This window comes from Schistocerca serialis, chromosome 1 (assembly GCF_023864345.2).
Source record: "Schistocerca serialis cubense isolate TAMUIC-IGC-003099 chromosome 1, iqSchSeri2.2, whole genome shotgun sequence".
NCBI classification, from domain to species: domain Eukaryota; kingdom Metazoa; phylum Arthropoda; class Insecta; order Orthoptera; family Acrididae; genus Schistocerca; species Schistocerca serialis.
The window spans coordinates 390,297,188-390,309,623 of NC_064638.1; the positions used below are offsets into that span (position 1 = coordinate 390,297,188).

General features: G+C 37.4%; 1 protein-coding gene across 4 annotated transcripts in view; it reads right to left on the minus strand.

Moving 5' to 3' along the window:
• Positions 1-716: 716 nt before the first annotated feature.
• The window catches only part of LOC126471372 (solute carrier family 25 member 45-like), a 101,387-nt gene continuing 89,667 nt past the window's right edge, over positions 717-12,436 (minus strand). For all 4 annotated transcript variants that reach the window (XM_050099502.1, XM_050099497.1, XM_050099516.1 and 1 more), the window contains 2 exons: positions 8,760-8,869; positions 717-1,348 (listed from right to left, as the gene is read on the minus strand). In XM_050099502.1, coding sequence (XP_049955459.1) covers positions 1,083-1,348; positions 8,760-8,869 — 376 coding nt within the window. In that variant the 3' untranslated portion in view covers positions 717-1,082. The remainder of the gene's footprint in view (positions 1,349-8,759; positions 8,870-12,436) is intronic.

The following is a 12,436-nucleotide window of genomic DNA, read 5'->3' on the forward strand; positions in this document are numbered from 1 at the left end:
GACAGCCTGATAAATACCCATACATGCACGAAATACAACAGTTGACGCTAAAGAACGCTGATGAAATTTTAAATAAGTTGCTTCTTGTGAGAAGCTGTGGCAACTCACAATACTCTGATGAGCTGCTGGTACTGCTGCTGTTGCTAGGAGAGTTACCATTTGACTCTTTATTATATGAAATTCATATTTGCTGAATGCCCTGTGGAGTGGTGAAAATTGCAATATCAAAAATTTCTCTTAAGAAATAAGAAAAATAATATATGAGTGAGTATAATCAGCAGATAACGGAATTATTATTATTATTTCAATGCAAGCATGGAAAGGTAATGAGCAGCAGAATCTGTAATGTTTTATACCCCGAATCTCCTGAATTAGAGAGAAAAACACTAAAAATCTAGAACTGAAAAAAGGTAATAATTGACAGTATGATATGAATTTGATTGTTCCAGCCAGCAAATGTGAATGTGTGTGTATAAAAAGCTTAATAAAGTAACTGACAGTTATGGGTAGCTCTTCCTTCCTATTGCAAACATCAATATGATGTGAACTTGAATTCAGCAACTTTGTTTCAGATGTTTTAGTCTAACCAGGTGCCATAAAACATAATTTGTAAGAAAAAGGTCTAAATATTATTATTATTTTGGACATAATTTTTTATACATTCAAACTAATGAATCATATCACAAGCATAATGGATATGTACAACGAAGAGACCACATTAGACATAATAATTCAGATATGTTTAAATAAATATTTGCCAACACTAATATTCTAAAAGCATTTATGTACAAAATACAAAACCATAAATAATCAAGTTCAGAAATCTATGATGGTACAATTAGCAAATAATCCATTATCAAGAGAGAGCTAAGGAAAATGACAGAGAGGTGACCTACTTATTGATCTGCTGTCTTTCTATATTCTTTCTGCAATGTTTTGTCTAAGCAGTTATAGTAGTCTTGAGGAAAACTGCTTAACAGTGTTATAAAATTAAATTTCTTACACTGAAATTATTTCCCATAAATACTGAGACCTTGGTATTTTTAATGAAAGGTAAACATTATTATTAACTGATACAATGATTATTTATTGCATATTTGTTGTCCAAGATAAATACTTTCGAAAAATTGTAAACTTTTTTCTAGTCCAAGAAATGTTGCACCATTGACAGGAAATGCCCTTATAATTGTCATACAGGAACCTCTAAAAAATACTTTCAATCCATCACTTTGATAACTTTTGATGAAACAATCCATTAAACTTTTGTATTTTGGATTATCAGGGTTGTCTGCCTGGATCCTTGACTTCATCACATCAAGTGGTATAATACTAATCCAAGACAGCATACCTAAAAGTAATCACAAAAATTTCATTTTCAGATTCCTGAGAGATTAAAAAAGATACCACACAATCAAAAATAATTTAAATATTGTTATTATGTTTTAGGAAACGTGAAACAATTACCAATATATAAATGCAGAAGACTAAATCAGAAAGCTTCATATTATACAGTGAAAGAAAATAAGTTATACTCACAAGGTATGGGAGCTCTGAGGCATAAATAATAAATATACTGTACTCCAAAATCAAACATGTACAACAGCAGGAGGCACAAATGATTGTGATTGAGCTTAGGCTTGTTCTGTGCGCCTATGCCATGCAGTCACTGACAGCCAATGAGCATTCAGTAGTGTTCTCAGCGCTCTGCTGTGAATGTCATAACTAATGTGAGCAATAAACATGATGGGAGTGATTTATTTGGCAATTTTTTATTGCAGCTGTTGCGAGATGTGTGATGTAACAGAAATTAGTGGCAGTTACACCATGATTCTTACCACAGCAGAGTGTGTAAGTGAAAATATAATGGTACAACAGCTATTAAATTATTTAAATATGATGTTCTGATAATTTTTATTCATAAATTTTTGTTTGAGTTTGTTTCATGTCATGAGGAAGAGTTCCACAATGCACCGATGGCAGTACCTTCATCACTGCCACCAGAGAAAATAAGCCAACCACTGCTACACACTAACCAGCAGCCAGTATGAAGAAGATTCTGCCAGCTGCTACTGCTGATCTCTGCCCTCATATGAATTCCTTACAAAAAATATTGTAACTGAAAAATAAATTAATAGCTTACTGTTAACTGATTGACATGTGGTGAGATTATTTAACTGTCAGTAGCAGTTGTGAACTTGCGTGTAGTTACTACTTTGTAATAAAGTCCACAAGAAGTGAAAATTAGTTGTCTGACTTAACATTCAAGCAGCATACAGTGGTACATTATACACAAATATCAAACAGACAATTGTCTCAACTGTGTTGCTTGAAAGAACTGTGTTGATTCAAAAGTACTGTGGAGAACTGAAAATAATTTGAGACTGATGATTTACATGAATAGGACATCTCAACCAGAGATTAGTCAACTGCGCTGCCCATTCCAGAGAGAGGCTTTATCACTGACATTTTAAGTGAAGTTAACATGATTGTGGACATGGAAAAATTGGAAGAATATTTAGATACTTGCTCTAAGTGTGAATCATTAAGTTTGAAGAAGAAATAAATACATAAAGTTGCATTGGACAAATAAGTCCTCTTGGAAACACATAAATCAGCAGTAGCAGATTATGCTCTGGGGAAATCATCAAATTCCTTTCTCTGATAAGGTACTAAAATTTTGTAAAGGTCTAATTATTATTCACTATGATGTAGAAATTCAGAATGATAAAAAAACTTACTTCATGGTTACAAGTAAATAATTTTGCAATTTTGGATAGCTGAACTAGTTTATGTTGGAGAATGCACTACCTACATCTCCATTACCTCCGAAATTGTCCCCACACTATGAGATAAAATGTTAGGCATCAAAATATGCTTTAAGCTACAGCCTGATTCCTGGGAAACCAGTGTTGCCAAGTTTATCTGGGATCTGCTGGTTTTGTGTGGAAGACAACAGCCTTTACAGAACATGCGCCATCAAATCTCAGCTGCCTATATGTGACTTAAGGCAGCTTGTGTTAGTAAAGCCTCTGTTGATGACAACCTTTTTCTTATTGTTTTGGCCAAAATTTGGTGGTTTCTGGGCCATATACTATGTTTTTAACTTTCAAGTATGTATTCTCTTTTTTAATTTTATCTTTGGAATTTTCTTTTCATCCAGAAAAATCTGAACTCATGTCACCAAACATGCATTTCACTCATAGTAACGGAGCTGCACAAGGGTGCCCATCTTCAGCTGTGTTTGACAACATTTTTGACTTGTTGCACATGTATTGCATACTGTGGTTATGTGTCCACAGTGATGACACCTGAAATAACAGATATGGCTCATGGACATATATTCTTCTTTACAGGCAGCTGTTATATGCTCAGGCAAATTTGCTTTCTGTACCTATTCAGCTTGATGGGATGCAACTGTTTCCATTATGATGAGGGTCAGTGTGCTGACCAGTCTGGATATAACATTTAGACAGTTTTCCCCACCCGACTGGGTGAAACTGGGCTGGTTCACAAGCCTTACACAATTTTCAAATGTTAAGAAAACTTTTGCTCACTTTCACCAGCACTATACACAGATAGTTGGTGTACACATATTCCAATCTGGTGGGGGGGAGAGGGGTGGAGAGGGGAGGGGAGGAGTGGGGAGGGGAGGAGTGGGGAGGAGAGGGGAGGGGACAACAGGGTGGCAAAAGGAATCCCATCTGGTCACCCCTTAAATTAACAATGCCAGAGCCATTCATAATGATGCCAACCCTGTGCTAATGTGGGACCAAGGCACAAGGAAAAGAAGAAGGTTGACCCCCAGAAAGGAATGTGTTATGAGATGACCGAGTTAACTAGAGCTAAATACCCAGTTTTAAAGGAGGTCAAGTTACACTTTGACTAAGAACTCTTAAGGTATAACAGTGGCTACACATTTTGCACAATAGGTTAACTCAGTGGATATTCCATTAAATATGCTATGTGTTGTTATGCTCTGATATTGTTTTCTGAAGTGAAGTCCTAAAGTGGACTGTATGAAACCCTTTTTGTTCAGTGGGTGGTACTCTTAGCAGATGGTACACCACTCCTGGTGGGACTGTTCTTATGTATTAAACTGCATGCCACTATGTTCATACAAGTGACTAGAATTATCAAGGTCAATGCAGGTGGGGCACTGCTTATCTTTACAAGCCTTATCACACTGCAGGTGTATATCTGCTCCACTTTATTGGCAGACTTTGGGGTTAAACTTCTTATTAGACATTTATACCATACTGACAGTCCAGGAAATTAAGACAAGGTCCCTGCTCCCTGTGATTGACAAGCTTCTACCACCACACTGCATGGTGGTTGCTGAAGTATTCACAAAGCCTGGTTGTTCATGTGAAATATGAATTATGAATAATTGTGCAGTGGGACAAACTACATAGACATAACTTTTGATGCACATTTGATTACCTTTCATAACATGTATGTCCACTGGAATATTCTGGGAAGCTCCATTATCGTACCAATTTTAACTAACATCCAGTTTTCCTACAGGTGAAAATTTAGGCAAAATTGTATATTTTTATGAGTAGAAAAATCTAAGAGCAAAAATAGTTACAAAAGCTGCTGTAAAATAAAAATTAACTAAAAAGTGATGTTTCCACAGTATGATGTGTAAAAGATAATTTACATTTTTGTAAATCTGTGATTTTGCATGAAATGAAATTGTTTTTCATGTAGTTAATTACATTCTAAAAACATAAGCTGAATATTTGCCTAGCAAAGAACAAATTACCACCTGTAAAAAATTAAATAAAATTTTGAGATTTTGCAAGAACATTTGGTATGTGTTATTATTTGAATGACTTAAATGATGGCAAATTGTGATACTTTCAGACATAATTTATTTTCAAAATTATGTACCTATTAAATTTTCCCTGTTTTAAAGTGAAGGTGATAAGATGACTATCTCTCTATGATTTAAGGTTTAAGAGTTGTAACTTGTAAAAACATTGTCGTCATTTATAAACAAATACAAGAAACATGGATGTTGAAAATGCTCCAAAATATTGCAAACTTTAATAAAAACCATGTATTGCATATTTTAAAACTGAAATGTCATCAAGCACTGTACAAGTAAAAGTGGTATCAAATGATTAATTTTGTCTAACTGTCAAAGCTTCACCTTCCTGCTCTCCCCATAAAATTACCTCTCTGCAATTTTTCTATGCAGATATACCACATTTTATAATTTTGTAAGTACATTAATATAAACGACAGATTACTGAAAAATAATGCGTAAATGAACCATATCCATGGAAATATTGCACACAACAAATTAAATGTATCATTATAATAAATAAATAACAAAAGATAGACTTTCTGAAGAAAACTGGAAGGCAAACAAAATCAATACATTTTTTGTTTATGGCCAATTTTGCACAATGATTTAGCACAATGTCTAATAAAGAACGGACTCATACTATTACTAGTGCAAAAATATTAATTATAAATAAAAGAAAAAGGCTATAATTAATAGTTGAGAAAAGGAATTATCTTTTTAATCTAATTTTAAGTTTCATGTTGTTGCTTTCAGCAAAGCAAATTACTGTCCATGTCACTGAAGTCAATATTGGCCACTGCACTGTATTCTGTTGACAAGATAGTTAAATCTGACAAGTTTGGTAGTTAAATCTGATAATTAACTCCACATAGTTTTTTTTTCATGGCCTTTAATTTGTGTCTCATCAATTGTGGACTTTGCTGTCTATGGGATGGCTTGCATGCATCAGCGATACAATAGCCATACCATAGGTGCAACCACAACTGAGAGGTATCTGTTGAGAGGCCAGACAAAAATGTGGTTCATGAAGAGGGGCAGCAGCCTTTTCAATAGCTGCAGGGGCAACAGTCTGGATAATGGACCAATACGGCCCTGTAAGATAAACCAAAACAATCTTGCTTTGCTGGTACCACAAACAGCTGAAAGCAAGGGTAAACCACAGCCGTAATTTCTCCTGAGGGCATGCAGCTCTACTGTATGGATTAACAATGGGGCATTCTCTTGGGTAAAATATTCCAGAGGTAAAATAGTCTCCCATTCAGATCTCCGGATATGGGTTACTCAGGAAGAAGTCATCAGGAGAAACAAAACAGGTGTTCTATGGATCAGAGTGTGGAACATTAGATTCCTTAATCAGGCAGGTATCTTAGAAAATTTAAAAAAGGAAATGGATAGCTTGAAGTTGGATTTGGTGGGAATTAATGAAGTTTGGTGGCAAGGATGAACAGGACTTCTGGTCAGGTGAATAAAGATTTATAAACATAAATTCAATTAGCTGGACTGCACGAGTAGGTTTAATAATGAATAAGAAAATAATAATGTATGTATGCTACTGTGAAGAAGCATAAAGAACAGAATATTATAGCCAAGATAGACAAGAAGCCCACACCTAGTTCAGTAGCGCATTTTTATGTGTGAGGTAAGTCCACAGATTATGAAGAGAATGAAGAAATGTATGACGAGATAAATTATTCAGATAGTTATGGAGATGAAAATTTAATTGCAAAGGGGGATTGGGATCCAATAATAGGATAAAGAAGAGAAGAAAAATTGCAGATGAATATGGACTGGGAGAAAGGAAAGAAAGAGGAAGCTGTCTGGTACAATTTTGTACAGAGCAGAGTTTAATCACCATGAACACTTGGTTTAGGCATCATAAAAGAAGACTGTATACATGGAAGAGATATGGAGACACCAGAAGGCTTCAGATTTATTACATAATAGTAAGACAGAAATTTCAGAACCAGACTATTAACTGTAAATTGTTATCAGGGGGCAGATGTGGACTCAGACAACAATTTATTACTAACTGTAGACAAAAAAAAAAAAAAAGATAGGAAATTACAGAGATGGGACCTGGATAAATTGAAAGAACCAGAGGTTTCTGATAGTTTCAGAGGGAGCATTAGGCAATGGTTGACTAGAACAGGGGAAAGGAATACAGTAGAAGGCAAATGGGTAGCTTTAAGAGATAAAATAGTGAAGGCCTAGTAGAAATCCTTGAATAATGTTGGAGATACTGAATTTAACTGATTAAAGGAGATACTGAATTTAACTGATGAAAGTAGAAAATATAAAAACGCAGCAAATGAATCCATTGAAAGGGAATACAAATGCCTAAAAAAAGAGATTTACATGAAGTTCAAAATGGCTCAGCAAGAATTGCTAAAGACAAGTGCTTGTGTCTGTGTATGTGCGGTTGGATATGGGTGTGTGTGCGAGTGTATACCTGTCCTTTTTTCCCCCTAAGGTAAGTCTTTCCGCTCCCGGGATTGGAATGACTCCTTACCCTCTCCCTTAAAACCTACATCCTTTCGTCTTTTCCTCTCCTTCCCTCTTTCCTGACTAAGCAACCATTGGTTGCGAAAGCTTGAATTTTGTGTGTATGTTTGTGTTTGTTTGTGTGTCTATCGACCTGCCAGCGCTTTCGTTTGGTAAGTCACATCGTCTTTGTTTTTAGATATATTTTTTCCACGTGGAAAGTTTCCCTCTATTATATTCACTTGCTATTCTATCAGATACCATGAACTGTTCTGGTTCATCTGCAAACAGCATAATTATATGCCTCAGAACATGCTTACTGACCTTTGAGATCCTACAACACTACAGTGAAATAGCAGTAAGATCTTCATTGCTGAACATGAGCTAGCTGTGTAGGTGCAGGTATGAGCAAAAAACTCATTGTTGCACCATAAACCATACTAGCGATAGATGACACTGTCATCACCATATTGTATCATATCATATCATCAACATCATTGTCATCATTCTTATTTTTCCAGCCCCTGATTTGGTCTGTCTTGCACATGAGCCTCTCCATCTTTTCCTGTGCCCCCACAACATATCTCTCTCCATTCTGTCCCAAGCTTTTCCTCTTTTCTTAAAAAATTCTTTCACTCCAACAATTCATGTTTCTCATGATCTTTCTCTAGGTCTCTTTGTGATACTGCTCAGATAAAATGACACTATTGAAACTGCATTGTGACAACAGGATACACTTATAGTTATGGACTGAGGGAAAGGCTGCTTCTTGTTGGTAGACGATTACAACACAAGTGATAAGAGAACACGAGTACCTCTCTTGGTTAATTTGTAAACTGTCATTCCCTTTTGCTTTTTCTTCCTTGTCGATACCTATGCCCTTGGTAGGACCCTATCTTACCATCCATGCAGTACAGCCCTGGCTGCTGGCAGTGCTCCTAAGCTGACAGATTGAGAACCTTGGGTTGCCAAAACCAAACTCAGCCATTAAGAATGAGCTCCCTGGCATGACCCAGGAGGCATGCAAGCTCAAATAGAAAGCCATTAGAACAATGAAAATTACTACCCCAAAAATTATTTAGAGTTGGTGGAGAATATAAATTAGGAAATAGGTGGTAGATTAATGGTAGAAGTTCCAAACCATAAAAAAAGGACAAGATTGTGACTGACGGAAAGTGGATAGAAAATGTTATAAAACTTTCAGGAGCAGCATGGACAAGAACTCAATGCATAGAAAAATCTGTAGGCGGCCTTATTGAGCAATGGATGGAAAAGAGGACCCTGTGTATAAAACCTTGCTTATGGCCAAGCCTGTCAGTGGCATTCATTTAAAGTTCAGGTTCCACTTCCAATTTCAATGTGGCTTCACAACTCAGTGCAACTTATCCCTGGTTGTAATATTCCAATTAAAGTAACATTTCAAACTATCTCATTAAATAACAATACAAAATTATAAAAGTGTTACCTGCCATTCCACCTGCAAATATTATGCTTGATACAGATTTCTGTTGAATATTATTTGTGGCACTCAATGCTTCATATACAGCTGTGTATATACCAGATGAAAAAACATCTCTGTGGAAAAAGATACAAAATCCATGTGTCACCCTCATGTTTTCTTTGAATTTCAGTTCAATGGGTACATCTCATTTTAAATAGTGGCTAATATGTCTTCTGCAAAAACTCAAAGAGAATTATTGACAAGTTATTCATTTCCATATTTCTACTTTTAACACTCTACAGATAATGCAGACTGACGCTATCTTTGTTTCACAGTAAGGCACTGACGCATTTATTTGTGTACACGTTTGTTTCATAAGTTATTTCATGCAATGTCACTAACATTGCTAGTGTGGTGAATTATAGTAAAGTTAGTCCCTGGTCACATTGTACAAACATAAGTTAATATCACCAGCACATGAAAATACAAGACAGTTATAAATGATTGCAGTGATTTCATAAATTCACCATAGCTACATTAATTGACCTATTGTCACAAAACTCAACACTCATATAGAAAAAGTAAATAAGTTATGTATTGTTGCACCCATACTGCAGATTTCTGCCATGAGAGCACAGCAGGTAGCAGTTTTCCAAAATGGTGGCAAGTGCTGAGAAAGTGTTTGTTGTGCTTGAAATGTTTTCACTTCAATCTGTCATAACAGTGCAATGACATTTTAGAACGAAGTTCAACAAAGATACAACAACTACCATCTTCATCTGGTGATGATAGGTGCAGTTTAGAACTTGAAGATACCTCTCCAAGGGAGAATCAGTGGGTCAGCCTGTAGTGAGTGAAGAAATGGATGACCACATGCAGGCGAGTTTCGTATGTAGCTCATGGAAGTGGCAGCTGCTGCGTAAGAGCACAAGAGCACGTGAACATCCTGACTTTCAACATAATGCAGATTTATTGGTTATTTTTCTTTGAATGCTCTTAAATGTAACACAGATGCTGCAATCTGTCAGATACAGCATGTAATCTACTGCGCTACTGCTCCAATAGACTCCATGAAACTTGGCGACATGGTCGTGAGAACACCTTCAGTTATGCACGTTTTAAGATGTGCAACTTGCATAATGTAATTACCCTATAGGCCAAATACATATGGATTTGATAAACAATGTACATGGTTCATAATGTGCACAGGTAGTCATTGCCACTCAACTAGAAGTTTACGTCAGTTCCATCAGATTATAGCACACTGCGGCAGACTTTTATCCCTGTTCACTTGGCATAAATCCTGCTAGATGATAGTACACTCCTCAGATATGCTAATTTACTCACTATATAGTAAAATTAGATCAGATGTCAGTATATTTTAAAGTTGTACTGACAGTAAATCTATTTGGTGGGTTTCTGAATGAGTTATTGTATATTAACTTATGAATTCGATCATACAGTAATCCATTTGAGGCACTGAGAATCACAAGTGCCTCACGCACATCACTGTCTACTGTGAGATTGTAGCATTTATTCATGTTTCTGAAATCTATTGATCTTATGATGAGTCAGGTTTATCTGTGCTGTAAGCCCACATTCTATGCTTGAAACTTCATGAACAGCTGTATCGCTAGTTTCTCTGGTTTTCATTTAAATGTGGGATTGATGGCAGTGTGGTTTAGGGTCTTATGGATCTCAGCACCTCATTTGTATTCTAGTCAGGTTACCACGTTAGTAGACATTACTACTTGAGTTTAATCATTTCCACAAATGGCAGTTTGTGTTTGGAGCTGATTGTTCATTGTACAGGAATCAGCTTTCGTGTGCAGTGTAAACATGAAGTATGTTGAATCAATTTTAAATTCTAACAGAAAAATAAAGCTGTGAGAACAGGTTGTGAGCTGTGCTCAGGTAGCTAAGTTGGTAGAGCACTTGCATGTGAAAGGCAAAGGTCCCGAGTCTGAGTTTCAGTCTGGCACATAGTTTTAATCTGCCAGGAAGTTTCATATCAGTGCACACACTGCTGCAGTGTGAAAATCTCATTCTGGGAATAGAAAAGTAAATTACCATGAAAAGTTTGCCACAAAGGAACTGGGGCCTCTGAGAACAGATTCAGAGAGTGGTAAAATCAAATAAGCATGACTACAAGCAAACATTTAACAAGGAAGTGTACAGTTAGCACAAGTTGTTATGTGGGTGCAGAGTAAGAATATCCGATTTTCAGACCAGAAGTAAATTTGTGAACTAATACATCTGTTAGGGGATCTTGTACACTTGTCTGAAAAAATGGAAAAGTGTGGAAACTCCAACTCACACAAAGTGCGAAATGGAGAGTTGCGAAAGTTTACACATTAATTTGTTGTTGCCCTAAATTGTACATAATTATGTACAAAACAACAAAGTTCAACAAAAACAATTCTTTCTTTTGTCAGATAAGTTATGCATCTTATTCTTTATATGATGATAATAATAATAATAATTACTGTAACAACAGTTATTACTGTTGTTACTGTTGTTGTTATGGTCAGTGGCTGTAGTTGTATAAACTTGCTGATAAGCATAAATGTTGTACAACAGATACTATTAATTTCACACTCTCAAATTTATGTGAATCTAAACATTTGTGAACACCCAGAATGTTTACTCACGAGCCGCCCTTGCTCTCACATGACTATGAACAGAACAACCAGGGAGCTGAACATACCACAATTGACCATTCAGAAGATCTTAAGGAAATGAGTGAAGCTGAAGCCTTACATTATACACTTCTGGAAATTGAAATAAGAACACCATGAATTCATTGTCCCAGGAAGGGGAAACTTTATTGACACATTCCTGGGGTCAGATACATCACATGATCACACTGACAGAACCACAGGCACATAGACACAGGCAACAGAGCATGCACAATGTCGGCACTAGTACAGTGTATATCCACCTTTCGCAGCAATGCAGGCTGCTATTCTCCCATGGAGACGATCGTAGAGATGCTGGATGTAGTCCTGTGGAACGGCTTGCCATGCCACTTCCACCTGGCGCCTCAGTTGGACCAGCGTTCGTGCTGGACGTGCAGACTGCGTGAGACGACGCTTCATCCAGTCCCAAACATGCTCAATGGGGGACAGATCCGGAGATCTTGCTGGCCAGGGTAGTTGACTTATACCTTCTAGAGCACGTTGGGTGGCACGGGATACATGCGGACGTGCATTGTCCTGTTGGAACAGCAAGTTCCCTTGCCGGTCTAGGAATGTAAGAACGATGCGTTCAATGACGGTTTGGATGTACCGTGCACTATTCAGTGTCCCCTCGACGATCACCAGTGGTGTACGGCCAGTGTAGGAGATCGCTCCCCACACCATGATGCCGGGTGTTGGCCCTGTGTGCCTCGGTCGTATGCAGTCCTGATTGTGGCGCTCACCTGCACGGCGCCAAACACGCATACGACCATCATTGGCACCAAGGCAGAAGCGACTCTCATCGCTGAAGACGACACGTCTCCATCCGTTCCTCCATTCACGCCTGTCGCGACACCACTGGAGGCGGGCTGCACGATGTTGGGGCGTGAGCGGCAGACGGCCTAAAAGGTGTGCGGGACCGTAGCTTAGCTTCATGGAGACGGTTGCGAATGGTCCTCGCCAATACCCCAGGAGCAACAGTGTCCCTAATTTGCTGGGAAGTGGCGGTGCGGTCCCCTACGG